We start from the raw sequence: 15,175 nt of genomic DNA on the forward strand, positions 1-15,175 counted from the left end.
AACCTGTCTCTGGATAATGGAGTACTGAAAAACCCATGAATTAAAATGAATGAAAAGTACTACTGTTTTTTTGGTTTGAGTCCTATTAGTTTCTTATCTTTCTAAAAATGTAGTTCAGCCTCCTAAATTCTCATTACATTACATAACATTATATTACATAGTGATTTTTGAATATGTCTCAGAGGAATAAAGTCCCAATCTGGTCAATTTTTTTCTTCAAATTACAGGTGATTTTACATTTTCTCATGTTGATTTGCCCTATAGGATTTGGAAGATGTTAAATGTTATTAAATTAAAGTTATAAGATTTTACATGAACTGATACTGACTGAAGTGAAAAGAACCAGAAGAGCATTATACACAATAAAAGTAAGATTATATGATGATTAACTTTGATGGACTTTGCTCTTCTCAACAATGCAGTGAACTAAAACAACTCCAGTAGACTTGGGTTAGAAAATGTTATATGAATCCAGAGGGAGAACTATGGATACTTAAAGTGGATTGAAGCATATTATTTTCACCTTTTTTTCCTTTCTCATGTTTTTTTCCTTTTGATTCTGATTTTTCTTTCATAACATGACAAATACAAAAATATGTTTAAAATGGCTATACATGAGTAACCTATATCATATTGTTTGCTGTCTTGGGAAGGGGAGTAAGGGAGAAAAAAAAATTGGATCTCAAAAATTTTACAAAAATGAATGATGAAAATTACCTTTACATATATTTGAAAAAATAAAATATTATTGAGAAAAAATCAAATCACATAAAAATTTTTAAGATTTTAAAACCTTAAATTTTTCCGAAAGGCAGCAATAGAGTAAGCATACAGATTTCATTTTAAAAAATGTATGTGACAATTAACATATTCCTCAAGACTTTCTAGAACTTTCTAATTCATTTTCAATTTATTGGAAATAACTATTAGAAATCTTTTCCTCAGATAATGTGCAGCAGGGGAAACAATGAGCTTTAATATTCACCACACTATGCTTCTCTCTATATCTATTCAATGAATGCTACTTCATTTTTTGCGATCACAAAACAGAAATGACTTAATATCTTCTGGCAGATTTAAGGAAGGAAGGATGCTTGGCCAACAGGAAGGAAAAAGGGAATGAGGGAGAGAGAAGAAAGGAGGAAGGAAGGAAAAAAAAGAAGGGAGAGTGGGAGGAAGAGGAAGGAAGAATTAAGGAAGAGGGAAGGAAGGAAGGAAGGAAGGAAGGAAGGAAGGAAGGAAGGAAGGAAGGAAGGAAGGAAGGAAGGAAGGAAGGAAGGAAGGAAGGAAGGAAGGAAGGAAGGAAGGAAGGAAGGAAGGAAAGAAGGGAGGGAGGGAGGGAGGAAGGGAGGAAGGGAGGAAGGGAGGAAGGGAGGAAGGGAGGAAGGGAGGAAAGAAGGAAGGAAGGGAGGAAGGGAGGAAGGGAGGAAGGGAGGAAGGGAGGAAAGGAGGAAGGAAGGAAGGAAGGAAGGAAGGAAGGAAGGAAGGAAGGAAGGAAGGAAGGAAGGAAGGAAGGAAGGAAGGAAGGAAGGAAGGAAGGAAGGAAGGAAGGAAAGATAGATATAAAGAAGGAAAAAAGAAAGAGGGAGGAAAAAACAGAAGGAAGAACAGAAGAAAAGAAGGAAGGCAGTAAAGAAGTAAGAAGGAAAAGAAAAGGAAAGAGGAAGGGAGGAAAAAAGAAAGGAAGAAGGAAGGAAGGGAGATGGAGGGAGGGAGGATGGAAGGGAGAGAGGGAAGAAGGGAAGTAGGGAGATAGGAATTCAAGAAGAAAGGCAGTAAAGAAGGAAAGAAGGAAGGAAAAAAGGAAGGAAGGAAGGAAAGAGTAGGGAAGAAAAGGAAAGAAAAGGGAGATGGAAGAAAAGAAGGGAGAGAAGGAAAAAGGGAGAAAGGGAGAAAGGAAGGTTAAATGCTTTCACAATGTTCTTACAGCTAGCTACAGAACTGTCTCATTCTTTTTCCTTGTACATTAGAGTTTTTTTCAGATATCCCTATTCTTGGGGATCTCTAGAAGGTATCTTCTGGAAAATGAAAAAGATCTCATAAGGTTCTGTTTTAGTAACTTTAAAAATTAAATAATAAACATTAAATTTTGCATAATGCCTTTTCTCTTATTCTTTTCTACCCATTCAGTAAGTATAAATATGTATTCTCACACACACACACACACACACACATACACACACACACACACACACACACACACACACACACACACACACACAAAATGTTTGCATTTTGTTTTCCCCATTTGAATTCTGAGCTGGTATTTGTCTTTCATAGACTGCTAGATAATACAGTAGCTAAAAGTATAGGACTTGCAAATCAGGTAAGACAGTTCAAATTCAGCTTCAAACACCTACTAGCTGTCACCCCTAGATGAATCACTTCCCCTGTGTTTGTTCAATTTCCCCATCTGTTAAGTGGGTATGATAATAGCATCTCTTCCCCAGGACAGATGTGAGGATAAAATAATATTTGTAAAGTACTTTTTAAACCTTAAACCATCATATAAATCCTAATTATCATCATCGTTATTATTAATGGACTCCCCAGTGCTTAACACAGTACCAGGCACATATTAAGTGATTGATTAGCATATTCCAAAGTGAATAGCAGTAGGAATTCCAAATATAATTACCCTCCCCCCCCACATTTATAGGAAGTAGAGTTTGACTGAATTGGGACAATGAACTTTATTTTTTTAAAAAATTAGTGTGATGGCTAATTATTCTCAAAACATGTTGACATTTCACTTTGGGTTTATCTCATTAAACATTAATTATTATCCTGCTCCCTAACAATTTCGTCTTCAGATTTCAAATATTTGAATGTTAAAAAACTTAAATGATGTCTGCAAGGGAAAGTCTCTTCTAAGAGATGTTGTGTCTCTTTAAAATCTAGGAAAGAAAGAAGAGATGAATCACAATATTAACTATCCTGTAGTTAATAGGCCAAATAATTGTGGCTCAGATAAAATGGCTCAGAATTATTCTACATTCTACTGGGAAGATAATCAAATACTCAAGAGCAACTCTGAACAAATCAGTGGAATTATTTCCTGGTTTCTCCCCTCCCCCCATTCAATCATTTTAATTGAAAGATTATGACTACTAGCTTTGTACTTTTCAAATACATGATTTTTCCCCCTACAATAAGTTTATGTTGAATTCTAACAGCCATTTCTTTCAATGTTAAATTTTCAAATGCTTGATAACAGCTAAATTGCTACCTCTATTTGAAACAAAAATCTGCATCTACTACCCCCTTGTGTTAAAAATCTTGAATTTTCATTTATGTCCTATTTACTTGACATTTTCCCAAAGATCTTGTATTCCTGGTCATAAGTTTTATTTTTGTTCTTGGTTACAATGTTATTCTAACAAAGTGCAGAATAAAGAGCTGTTACAAAATGTCTACATTTGGGTAAATTACCTGACTTTGATATTGAGTTATCACACCTAGATTATTCTTTGGACTATCTGGTATTACCACTCCCTGTTGTTTGTCCCATCCTGTTATTCTCCCCAGAAATGATTTGTTCAGCCTCCAAGATCTTAAATATCCAAAGACTATCTCAAGTACAGTGATGAATGGATGAGGTGAAATGATTGAAAGAATTTCTTTTTTTTTTTCTAACTTCCTTCCTTCCTTCCTTTCTTTTCTTTTCTTTTCTTTTTTTTTTTTTTTTTAAGAATTTCTCTAGGAGTCAGGACATACTAGAAAGCAGACACTACTACCTTGACCTTTAGGTTAGCACAAGCTTATTTCTTTATTCTTTTGACTACTATCCCCCCAGCTAACTTGAAAGATAATCAGATGTTCAATTTAATAGCAGCTGTAATGTAAGGGCTTTAACAACTAATAACTCTACCAGCATTCCTCAGTCTCTCTTACAGTGAAATAGAAGTGCTTCTGGTGGAAACTAATCCCAAGTTTATGAAATGGAAAAAGGCAATGAAGAGAGCAGGGCCCTTGAACTGAGTCAGGATACCAAGTTGAAGTCCAATTCCTAGCTGTAACTAGACCTAAGCAAGTGACTTAGATTCTTACAGCATTTTTCTCCTTTTTTAATATGAAGAATTTGGATCATATGATTTTAAAGTTCCCTTTCAAATGTAAGATCTCAGAGCTCAATTTAGCAGGGTAATCTGGAACTACAATTAGGACTATCACACTGCTCCAACTAGAGTTCCAAAAATATGGGAGGGGCGGGGTTTGCGGTGGGTTGGAAGAGTACCGGGGAGAAAGAAAGGGGAAAAAAAAAAAAAAGAAAGAAAGAAAAATCCAAGTACAGAGAGTGCTAAAATAAGTTCGCTTTTCTTCTTTGGGGGAGGAAGAGAAGGGAGAGAATGAGCATTTTCAAGACGAATCCCTAGTTATTTTAATCAACGCTACTTCTAGAAACTAAAATTTAAGCATCTGATTCAAATACAATGTCCTGTTTTTATAAAGTCTGATAAGGCATATTCCCACAGTTCTCCAGAGTCGACAATACTCGAAATGCACAAGCAAGGAGGGTATCGTACCCCAACCAAAAGTTATAAGAGAATGACAATCCCCCGCAGGCAGAGGTTCGGTGGGGTACAGTGGGGGCAGGAGAAAGGGGTCTAATCTCTTCACTGAGCAAGTTTGCTAGGGCTTGTGTAAACTTACAGGACTGTGGTCTGCTGTGGCACCTTAGGGATGTGATCCAGCATCAAGTGCATGCAGCGGATGGTGCTCTTAAAGCAAAGACAACGGCTAGGGCAGGACAGAGCCGGGAGGACCCACAGAGCCAGCAGAAAGCCGGCGGTCCAGCAGCCTCGTTTGGGCTCCATCACTCCATTCGCGGCAGCGGCAGCAAAGTCGGAAACTGCTGTTGGGGCTTGGAGCAGCCACGCTTTAGAGCTGCTCTCAAGGAAAGCACAATTTTCCCGTCCAATCAGCGAGGGGGGAGATCACATTACAGAGGCTGCGGGCATGGGGCAGCACTACACTCAGAAGGGCAGATTATTAGTCTTGTCAATGTAAAAGTCCTCTTCCTCCCCCACCCCCCCAAAATCCATTCTTTAGAGTCATATAAATATTAATTTTTTTCAAAGGTGCATTCCTTCGCATTTTTATGTAGGCTCATCCTCATTGCCCCTAGCTTTCCTTTTGAAGCTCAGCTTGATTAAAATTTTATAGGATCAATGCAGAGCTGATTTTCTTTTTTGTATTTGGTGTAAGCCACCAAGTCCTAAAGAGTAGAGTTCTAATTAGATGATCTAAACACAAACATTCCTTCACTATTCCAAAGTCTGATCATTTGATATGCAGTAAAGACAGGATAGAAATGATTTTTAATAGTATGCTTAACTAAGAATAAGTTCATTTTACAAATAGTCAAATTAGTCATAATGTTTACATGTTAAGTTTGTGAATCTAAAAAAACTAAGAAAGCCAGTATTATCTTGAAAAATCTGATCTGCTTTGTCAAATAAGTCTTCAAAAGTAATATATGAAGAGGATAATTGTATTATTAAAAATTATTTTTCTTAGTCAACCTCTCATTTTCTATTAGTAAGGAACTTTTGAATTAATCCTTACACTACTGTGGTTCTGATGCATGCTTCAGTCAATCAATCATTTAGTGAAGCCTTATTCTATAACAGACTCAGTGATGGGATAGAAGATTACAGAGGAAACAGTTCTTGCCTTATTTCCATTCATAGGCATAATTTGTGAATAAACTCTAGATTTTTAGCCAAGTAGCAAAATATGAGTAAATTATTAGACTTAAGAGTGAGTAGGAACTCCACATCAGATGCTAATTGTATGATCATTATGGAAAAGTCCTTTATGTTCTCCATTAGCATTAGCATCAATTTCTTCATCTTTAAAAAGAGGGAAGTAATACTTGAATTATCTATAAACCAGAAGTGAGAAAAGTGTTTTACAAAATTTAAACCGTAAATGTGAGTAAATAAAAGATAAACTTAAGGAAGCAAATAGCTACTTAGGAATCCATTATTTTAAGGAATATTTTAAAGTTTCTTAATCTGAAGAACATAAATTCAAATATACTTCTTTTCTTCAATAGTACATTTTATAAAATGTAAAAACATTATTAAAGACAAACTAATGCGTTCAAATTGAGATAATAATGCAAAATAAATGAATACATATATATCCAGTTTAAAAAAAAAAGTAAAGTCCTATTGACAATCATCTTATAAATTCAAATAATATACATTTCTAGCTCTTATATCTGTTTGCCAATACTGCCCTCTTTTGGCAAAATATTTAAATAGGTGATTTTAATCTAAAAAATTGGAGGTGTTTGGAGAACAGTAATGCACATATTTTCCAGGACAGGTTATTTTGCTCATCTGACAAGAGAAAAAAATATAATTTTAAAGTTTGAAAATGTTCATGTTTTATTATATGCATAGATTTTATTACATAAGTTTACACATTAGTAAGGGGAATAGAGGAGTCAATTTCTTCCTGTCTACATCAAACAAATAGGAGCTATTGTCACCGACTTGCACAGGTTTTCTGCGACTGGAAAAGATGTATAACTTCTATGAATGCTAAATTCAAGATTAGCATACCGAGTGTTTTGCATTAGCATACCAACTAAGGGAGGGAAATTCATCCCTTTAAGGAATCTCTTGTCAATGAAACATACACATTTAGTGTCTAACATGCTAGTATAAAGTTGGTACAATTGGATAGAGAAATGGATACATGTAACTTGTGAGACACAGTGGGATATGGCAGCCAAAAAAAAATAATATTAACATATTATTAAACTTCACTGAGAGGCATAATATCCAGGACTAGGGAATTAATAAACCCATTTTATTCTGCCCTCCTCAAACTACATCTAAAGCACAGTATTCAATACAGACCCCCTATTTTAGGAAATACATTGATGCTAGAGAGTATCCAGAGAAGGAAAGGTAACCAGTGTTTCAAGTTCATATCATATTGATGCAATATAGCTTAGGGGAGATAATAATTTCAAGTCCCCTGATTTTAGGGGGCTTCTGTTCTACCAATAAGTCAATGATTCTAAATCTTTTGGCTATGATCCTAAGGTCTTCTGATCTAAGAATGCTATTGTTCTGTCAATGATTCTAAAAGCCCTCTGGCCTAGGAATATAATAATATTTCTTCCCTTAGATTTTAGGGAAGATATATTAGTGATTCTGAGACTATTGTTCTAACAAACTGTCAATGATTTCAAGTCTTCTAGCCTTAGAATAGTCCTATAAACATTACTGTCAGTTGGTCAGTGATAACCAATTCTTAGACCACTCCTTGGTTCTCCTCTAAGGCCATAAAATTAGCATATCTTTAACTTAAAGAACTAGATAAATGTGTCTCCTAGATCCTATTTCTTTGCTAAATTCTCTTGGAATTTAAACCACTTCAATTGACCTTGTAATTACAATAAACTTTGCCCTTGGACTAGGAAATGGTTTCAAGCCTGCTAATTCTTTTGAGACACCTCTTGACACCAGTCTGTGACCCTAATCTTTTGAGGTCCCCTTTCCCAACCTCAACATTTGGTGGCCCATTATATGGAAGAGTCTGGTCTCCCTGGCTTGATTCCCTACTTGTCAAAGTAAGCCCTCCAATTTTTTTCTCTCCCTCGATCCTATAGCTGGGACATCCCAAATCATTGAGAGAAGGCTTGTCCAGGTTATTGTGAGCTCCATGCTCAGCAAATTTTCCTTGGGGACACCCAGACTTGGAAATTCTTGCTAATTTTGGCGAACTTCCCAAAGAACTTTTGCTACCCTATCACCTTATCTAAGACACCAGAGAAGAAATTCTATAGGATGGCTTTTTGTAAAGGTCCGGAATTGTAAAGGTCCAGCCATCTCAAATCAATCCCTGTCAGACTGATTCCAGGCTCAATGCTGCCTCTTTTATCCTCCCAGAGAATGGGCATGTGAGAACTCAGGGGCTTATGGGAAAATTACTTCAACCAATGAACTTGCTCCTTTTAAAGGTGGTGTAAACTCCTTTTCAGGAGTTCAAAAAGGTGTAAACTCCCCCTAAAGGCCGGAACTAAAGGTGTGAATTCTGAGCTAGAGAATTGCCCAGACAACCTGAGTTCTCTCCTTGTAATCCTAATCTCCCTTTCTTTTGATTTAGAACAAAGGGTGGTCATGACCTTGAAACATAAATCCATCAATATGGGAGGTATTACACATAATTACATAAATTACATAAATACATAGTAACATAATACATGCTAAAAGTATGTAACAAATAACATGATCAAATAATCATAAATTGAGAATTTATACAAGTCCATAAGTCCATTGTCCATTAGTCTCATCTTGTGTTTAGGAAAGCCAATGATTCCTGCTGGTTTTAAAATTCTTTAACAGTCTTATCTTGTGTTAAGGAATCTTTAACAGTCTCCTTGTAAGCCATGCTTTTTCAGTGTCTGATGTTTCTTAGATCTTCTCCTTTGTTTTGAGGTTTTTCTCTTTTTCTGTCTCTCTCTGATGGACGGCAAATACAACTCATTGGCACCCATATGATTCCTTCTCCATCTGAAGAAATACAAGCAAACCCTCTCCCCCAAGAAGTTAATCTATCTGGTCCCTTCCATTCACCACTTTCTGGTTCTCTCCACATCATCTGGCGATTATCTAAGGACAGTGGAGCTGCTAGCACTGGACACTGTCCTTCTGGAGAGTTATAAAACCTGTCTGCCGGAGCCAGTGCATCTTTGTCAAAAATTGGAAAATTAATGGTATGGGGTAGCTAGGTGGCACAGTAGATAGAGCACCAGTTTTGAATTCAGGAGGACCCGAGTTCAAATCTGGTCTCAGACACTTAACACTTCCTAGCTGTGTGACCCTGGGCAAGTCACTTAATCCCAGCCTCAGGGGGGGAAAAAAAATTAATGGTATAGAGAACTAAATTTAGAAGTTCTCTAGGGTTACTTGTGGCTCCCCCTTTCTTTTGTTTTTGGAGGAGTATCTTAATGTCTCTGTTTCTTCTCTCTACTATTGCCTGATCTTGCAAATTAAAAGGTATGCCAGTGGTGTGTAAAATATTATACTGCACACAAAAGTGTGCAAAATGTTTAGAAGAATATGCAGGTCCATTATCTGTTTTTATTTCTTGTGGCACACCCATAATTGCAAATGCTTAGATAAGGAATTCAGTGACCACTCAGGCTGTCTCTTTTTGCTGTTGGCACTGCAAATGTGAATCCTGAAAAGGTATCTACCACCACATGGATAAAAGACAGACGACCAAAAGATTTATACTGGGTCACATCCATTTTCCTGATTTCATTGGGTCTAAAACCACAAGGATTCTTCCCTGGAGGGAGTGTAGGAGCATGGAAAGGAAGGCAAGCTGTACAGCTTTTTACTATGCTCCTAGCTTCCTCTCTTATGATTCCAAATTGTAAACGTAAAGCTCGAGCAGCCTGATGATATTTAAAATGAGATTCTTGTTCTTCCTGAAATAAAGGACTACTGGCTAATATAGTTAAAAGGCTATCTGCCTTTGAATTTCCATCAAAAATAGGACCTGGAAGTCCACTATATGAGTGGACATGCAGGATATAAATCTTGCCTGGATGCTTTCTCACTTGCTCTTGAAGTTCCTTAAAGAGCTGATAAATATTAGAGGCTGCAAATTTTATTTGGGCTGTGGCAATTCTTTGTACTACACCTACTGCATAGGCTGAATCAGTAATTATATTTATGTCTCCTGGGTAACAAGTAAGAGCTAGCATGATAGCAAATAATTCATTCTGTTGAGTGGACTGAAAAGGAGTCCTGACTACTCTCTTTATGGTTAAATCATGAGAGTATACAGCACAAATATTTTCTTTGGAGGCGTCTGTAAAGATTGTTGGTCCTTTAAGGGGAATCTTAGAAACCTTTTCTTCAAAAATCCATCGCCAATTATGTAGTAGCCGGGTTATCTTTAATGGAGACCCATGTGCAAAATTTGGAGCTGTGGCCAATAAAATTTGCCATTCTGGGATGGTCTCACAGCATACATTAATTTGTGCGTTAGTACAGAATGTGTATATTTTTTCAGGACTTATCCCAGATAATTGTATTACTCTCTTAATAACCTTTAATAAAATCCTAGCCACAAGCACTGGGTAAGGTGTAAGGCTTTGTTCTGGTTGTGCTGGGAGGTTCACCCACTCAATCACACTGTCTCCTTGATGAAGGACTGTTGTGGGTGCCTCTTTTGTAGCAAAAACTGATATTTCCAAGGGTTTTTGAGTGACTCTTTCAACTACATTGGATAAAGCTAGTTCAACTTCTTTCAAAGCCTCTTGTGCTTCTTTTGTAAGCTGGCATGGTGAATTTAAAGCACTGTCTCCCCTTAAAATGTCATATAGAGGTTGCAGTTGATTGGTAGTTAAACCTAATACTGGACACATCCATTGGATATCTCCTATTAATTTTTGGAAATCATTTAAGGTGTCCAACTTCTCTGTTCTTAAAGAAAGCTTTTGTACTGTTAAGTGTCTTAGGATATACTTCATATACTAAATATTGAAAAGGAGCATGTCTTTGAATTTTTTCTGTAGCTATATGCAGCATATAGTACTTTAGTGTTTCCATGGTCTTTTGTAGACATGCTTCTAACATTTGTTCCTCAGGTGCACATCCCAAAATATCATCTATATAATATAACAATATTACTTTTGGAAATGCTTTTCTTACTGGAGCAAGAGCAGCAGCAACATACATTTGGCACATAGTAGGGCTGTTTTTCATTCCCTGTGGCAAAACTGTCCATTCATATCTTTTATAAAGCTCAGGCAAATTAGCACTAGGCACTGAAAAAGCAAATCTTTTCATATCCTCCTTATCTAGAGGAATAGAATAGAAACAATCCTTAATGTCTATAACCCATAGAGGCCATTCTCTTGGCAACTGAGTAGGAGATGGAAGTCCAGGCTGAAGAGTTCCCATAGTTTCCATCTGTTCATTTACTCTTCTTAGATCAGTTAACATCCTCCATTTTCCAGATTTCTTTTTCACCACAAATACTGGGGAATTCCAAGGACTTAGAGAAAGCCGCAAGTGTCCTTGGTCAAGTTGTTTGTTCACTATGTCTAATAAGGCCTGAATTTTATCAATTCTTAAGGGCCACTGTTCTACCCACACTGGTGAATCAGTCTTCCACTGAATAGGAACCGGTGAGAGTGCAAGTAGGCCTTCAACAACAGCCCTCCTTAAAAAGCCAAAGTGCTTATTTGTAATCCTATCTGCTGTAAAATGTTCTTCCCCACAGATTGATGGGGATTTTTTCAACCACAAAAGGAGTAAAAACTCCTGTTTCACCTTCAAATATCCATCTTAAAGGGGTAGCACTCACTTCAGCTGCTATTGATCCTCCTACCCCAGACATGTAGGTGTCTGCCTTAATCTTTGGCCAGTGACTGGGCCAATTGGCACCTCTAATAACTATACGATCTGCACCCATGTCTACCAATGCTTCAAATGGTATTCCATTTATATAAATAGTAAGCATAGGTCAATCAACTGTCATAGCTGCTGTCCAATATATTCCTGGATTTTGTTCATTGGAGTCAGAATCTGGGCAACTATCACCAGATTGCTTATTAGGGGTATGTAACAATAAGCCTGATGCTACTACTTCTCCTGGTTGATAAATCACATGTTGTCTACCTGTGTTAGTGACTGGGATATTAGCTACACATTCTCCAGTTTCCCACATCAGTGTATGGATGGACACTGTTTTGTAGGCACTCTCAGAAGGTGAAATGGTCAAGCCTACTGTGCCTGGAGGTGAAGGATCCATAGGCTCAACAGGAACAGATTTCACTTCTCCAGGGAGTATCTCAGTAGTCTCTACTGCACACAACTCTATTTTCCTAATTTCAATTCCTTTCTTCCATCTGATTGCCTTTTGGCTGATTGATCATGTCTTAAATTTCTCTGGATGTAATCTTGGCTACCATCATGCCCCACTTGGGGGGCTGAAGCTGGGCCCTGCCTCTCATTTCCCTGGGTCAATCTACATTCGGAGGCCCAGTGGAGGCCCTTGTGACATTTTGGACATGGAGTTTTAGGTCTTCTCTCATCCTGTCTTCTCACTCTATCTCCATATCTACACAGAGCTCTTAGATGTCCAATTTTTCCACATTGGAAACATTGACGAATTTCTCTAGAAGTCCCTTGCCAGGAAGGACCCTGTCTTTCCATGTTCATCATACTCTGGGTGTGAAAAGCATTTGTTCCTACTGTAGCACAGTGTCTTATGATCTCCTCTAAAGAAGCATCTTTGTCTAGTCCCCATATAATTCTCTTGCAAATCTCATTGTCATTTTCCTTAGCCAGATGTCTGATCATTATTTCTGTAGCTGCATTTTCTCCAATAGTTCTTTTAACAGCAGTTTGCAAACGTCCCATAAAATCCGCAAAAGGTTCATTGAGACCTTGCTCTATTTTAGTGAAAGCCTCCTCCCGATCTTTCTGTCTGGGGAGGGCACCCTAGGCTTTTATTGCAGCCTTTAAAATTTGCTCATACACTGTCATGGTATATTTAATCTGTTCTGAATTCTCTCTATATTGACCTTCACCAGCTAATTGCTCAAAAGTGAATTGTGTGTTAATTCCTGTTTCCAAATTGCATCTGACTTGGATCTTACATAATTCATGAAACTCCACAAGCCACAACAGATTTTTTCTAGGTTCTAAACATGTCCTTGCTATGGATTTCCAACCATTCGGGGTTAGGACTTCATAAGACAAACCATCTAGTAACATGTTAACATAAGCTGATGTAGCCCTATAAAGGGTACAACCTTTTTTCAAATCTTTAATTTTATTCAAATCTAAAGGTGCATATCTTCTCTTTTTTTTGACCTACAGAGTCAATCTCTTCAATCACAGGATATGCATGTATAAAATCACTTATATCCTGTCCTTCTCTCTTAGCCTTAATCAATGCTTTTTTCTAATCTTGTCATAGGCTGTTTCTGTTTGTGTTTCTGCCTCTTCCCCTCCTCCTTCTTCCTCCACCCCTGAAGGTGGAGTTGATATTGGCCTGTTAATGATCTGTTCTCTAGGCAGGGTTGAAGCTTCTTCAAGAGAATCAGAGTCATCACACCCTAATTCCTCATTTAAATCCCCTTGCCCTTGGGCAAGATCTTGATCTTTCTTTTTTTCCTCACACTTCCTCCTCTATTCATTTTTAAAACTTTTCTTTCTCCTACAACTTGGTCGATAGTTTAAGGCTAATTGAACTACGTTGTATATATAAAATACCTCTGTGGAAATTGAAGGAGGCCCATTTTTTGTGTGAAATTCTTACAATTGAAGTCCCACTAGCTTCCAGTTATCTACATTTAGTTTTTTTTTTCCTCTAAGAACCAAGGGGATGTGCATTTTAATGTGCCCAAGAGTTTAGCAATCTGTACCCAGGTTACAAGTAAATTCTGCTCCTCAATTATCTTAATTATACTCTCTATAGCACCACTTCTGGGTGGGGCTGGAGCTAAGGCTGGGGCTGAGTCGGCTGAGGTCAAGGGAATGTCTTTAGCTAACATCTGCCCCATTTCAGCTATAAGAGATTGCTGGTTTAGCCCTTAACAAGGTAAATTCCTTATTTGTCTATTAGACTACTCACCTAATCTCCTGGTCACTGAAGGACTTCAGTGGAGGTAGGGTGTCTGTCCCTGTTTGGGCGCCAAATTGTGAAGGTCTGGGCTAGATCCTCTGAAGGGCTCAAAATAAGTCCTTGTTAGGATAAGCAAAAGTCCTTGCCCCATGTTGGGTGCCAAAATATAAAGGTCCAGAACTGTAAAGGTCCGGTCGTCTCTAAGTTATCCTTCCAGCCATCTCAACTCAATCACTGTCAGACTGACTCCAGGCTCAATGCTGCCTTTTTTATCCTCCCAGAGAATGGCCATGTGAGAACTCAGGGGCTTGTGGGAAAATTACTTCAACCAATGAACTTGCTCCTTTTAAAGGTTGTGTAAACTCCTTTTCAGAAGTTCAAAGGTATAAACTCCCCCTAAAGGCCCGAACTAAAGGTGTGAATTCTGAGCTAGAGAATTGCCCAGACAACCTGAGTTCTCACCTTATAATACTAACAAAATTTTATGGCTTTTGGTAAAGATGGGACAATCATCTTTCAGATCATTTTGTCTGTGTCTGCCATCTCTATGCAGAATGTCTGTGTTATGTTTATTCTATGAGTTAGATTTTGTTACCTAGAAAGACTTAAAAATGCAACCATCAAGAAAAAAACAAACCTCTATATTGTAGTTAGAATGCTGGGAAAATTTCTTAAAAAGCTTAACTGTAAGCTTTTCCTGTAAATTTCAGCTCTGGCCAAGATGGGGGCTACACAAGTTATCTATTAAAATTAAAATAACATCGTAGCAGATTCTCAAAGTTTTGAGAGCAATGATTAAGAAGTTTAGCAATTAGTCATTTTAAGATTGCAAGAAAAATTCCTGTAACATTGGAGATAATTCCAGGAATTTTTACCTCATTCTGATAGAAAAGAAAAAGAAAAAAACAATAACAACTTTTTGCTTATACTTCCTTGACTTCTGTCTTGTCCCAAATCCCTTTCTGCTTCTTTGGGAAAGCATCTCAGAAGATATTAAGGAACCCTCTCAACTCCATCCCTTGGAGTCCTGAGTGTATCTAGTTGTGGGCAGTTAATTCTGTGGTGACCTTCAATAGCCCCTTGGATGCTTAGCCATTCCCCCTGGGATTTTTGCCCAGAAAGCTGAACTCATTGCCCTTACTAGGGCTTTGGAACTGGAGAAAGGAATGAGAGTGAACATCTATACAGACTCCAAACATACTTTTCATATTGCACACTCATGGGGCTATATAGAAATAAAGAGGATTTTGATAGCAAAAAAAATTCTCCTAGTAAATATGGAAAGGAAATTCTACAACTATTGCAAGCCGTCCACGAACCCAGAGAGGTTTCTGCTATGTTTTGTAAAGGACACCAGAAGGGATTCACTTCAGGCCAAGGAGAACAGGCTTGGAGATTCAGCTGCCTGTGCTGTTGCCCATTTGTCCCTGACCAAGGTACTTTTAATTCCCAAGTTCCCTCTTTTACCCCTTCATATAGTAGGGACATGCCCTTGCAGAAAGAAGAGGGGGGAGATATACCCTTTCTCCTTCTGGGTGGCTTCAAACACCCTCAAGCC

General features: G+C 37.7%; 1 protein-coding gene across 3 annotated transcripts in view; it reads right to left on the reverse strand.

Moving 5' to 3' along the window:
- PXDNL (peroxidasin like) overlaps nucleotides 1–4,865 on the reverse strand; it is a 512,873-nt gene extending 508,008 nt beyond the window's left edge. For all 3 annotated transcript variants that reach the window (XR_012484142.1, XM_074278161.1, XM_074278143.1), the window contains exon 1: nucleotides 4,654–4,865. Coding sequence is in view for 2 of the 3 variants with exons in the window: in XM_074278161.1 (XP_074134262.1) it covers nucleotides 4,654–4,817 (164 nt within the window). In the remaining variant the exon portion in view is untranslated. The remainder of the gene's footprint in view (nucleotides 1–4,653) is intronic.
- Nucleotides 4,866–15,175: the final 10,310 nt, after the last annotated feature.

This window comes from Sminthopsis crassicaudata, chromosome 1 (assembly GCF_048593235.1).
Source record: "Sminthopsis crassicaudata isolate SCR6 chromosome 1, ASM4859323v1, whole genome shotgun sequence".
Taxonomy (NCBI): Eukaryota; Metazoa; Chordata; class Mammalia; order Dasyuromorphia; family Dasyuridae; genus Sminthopsis; species Sminthopsis crassicaudata.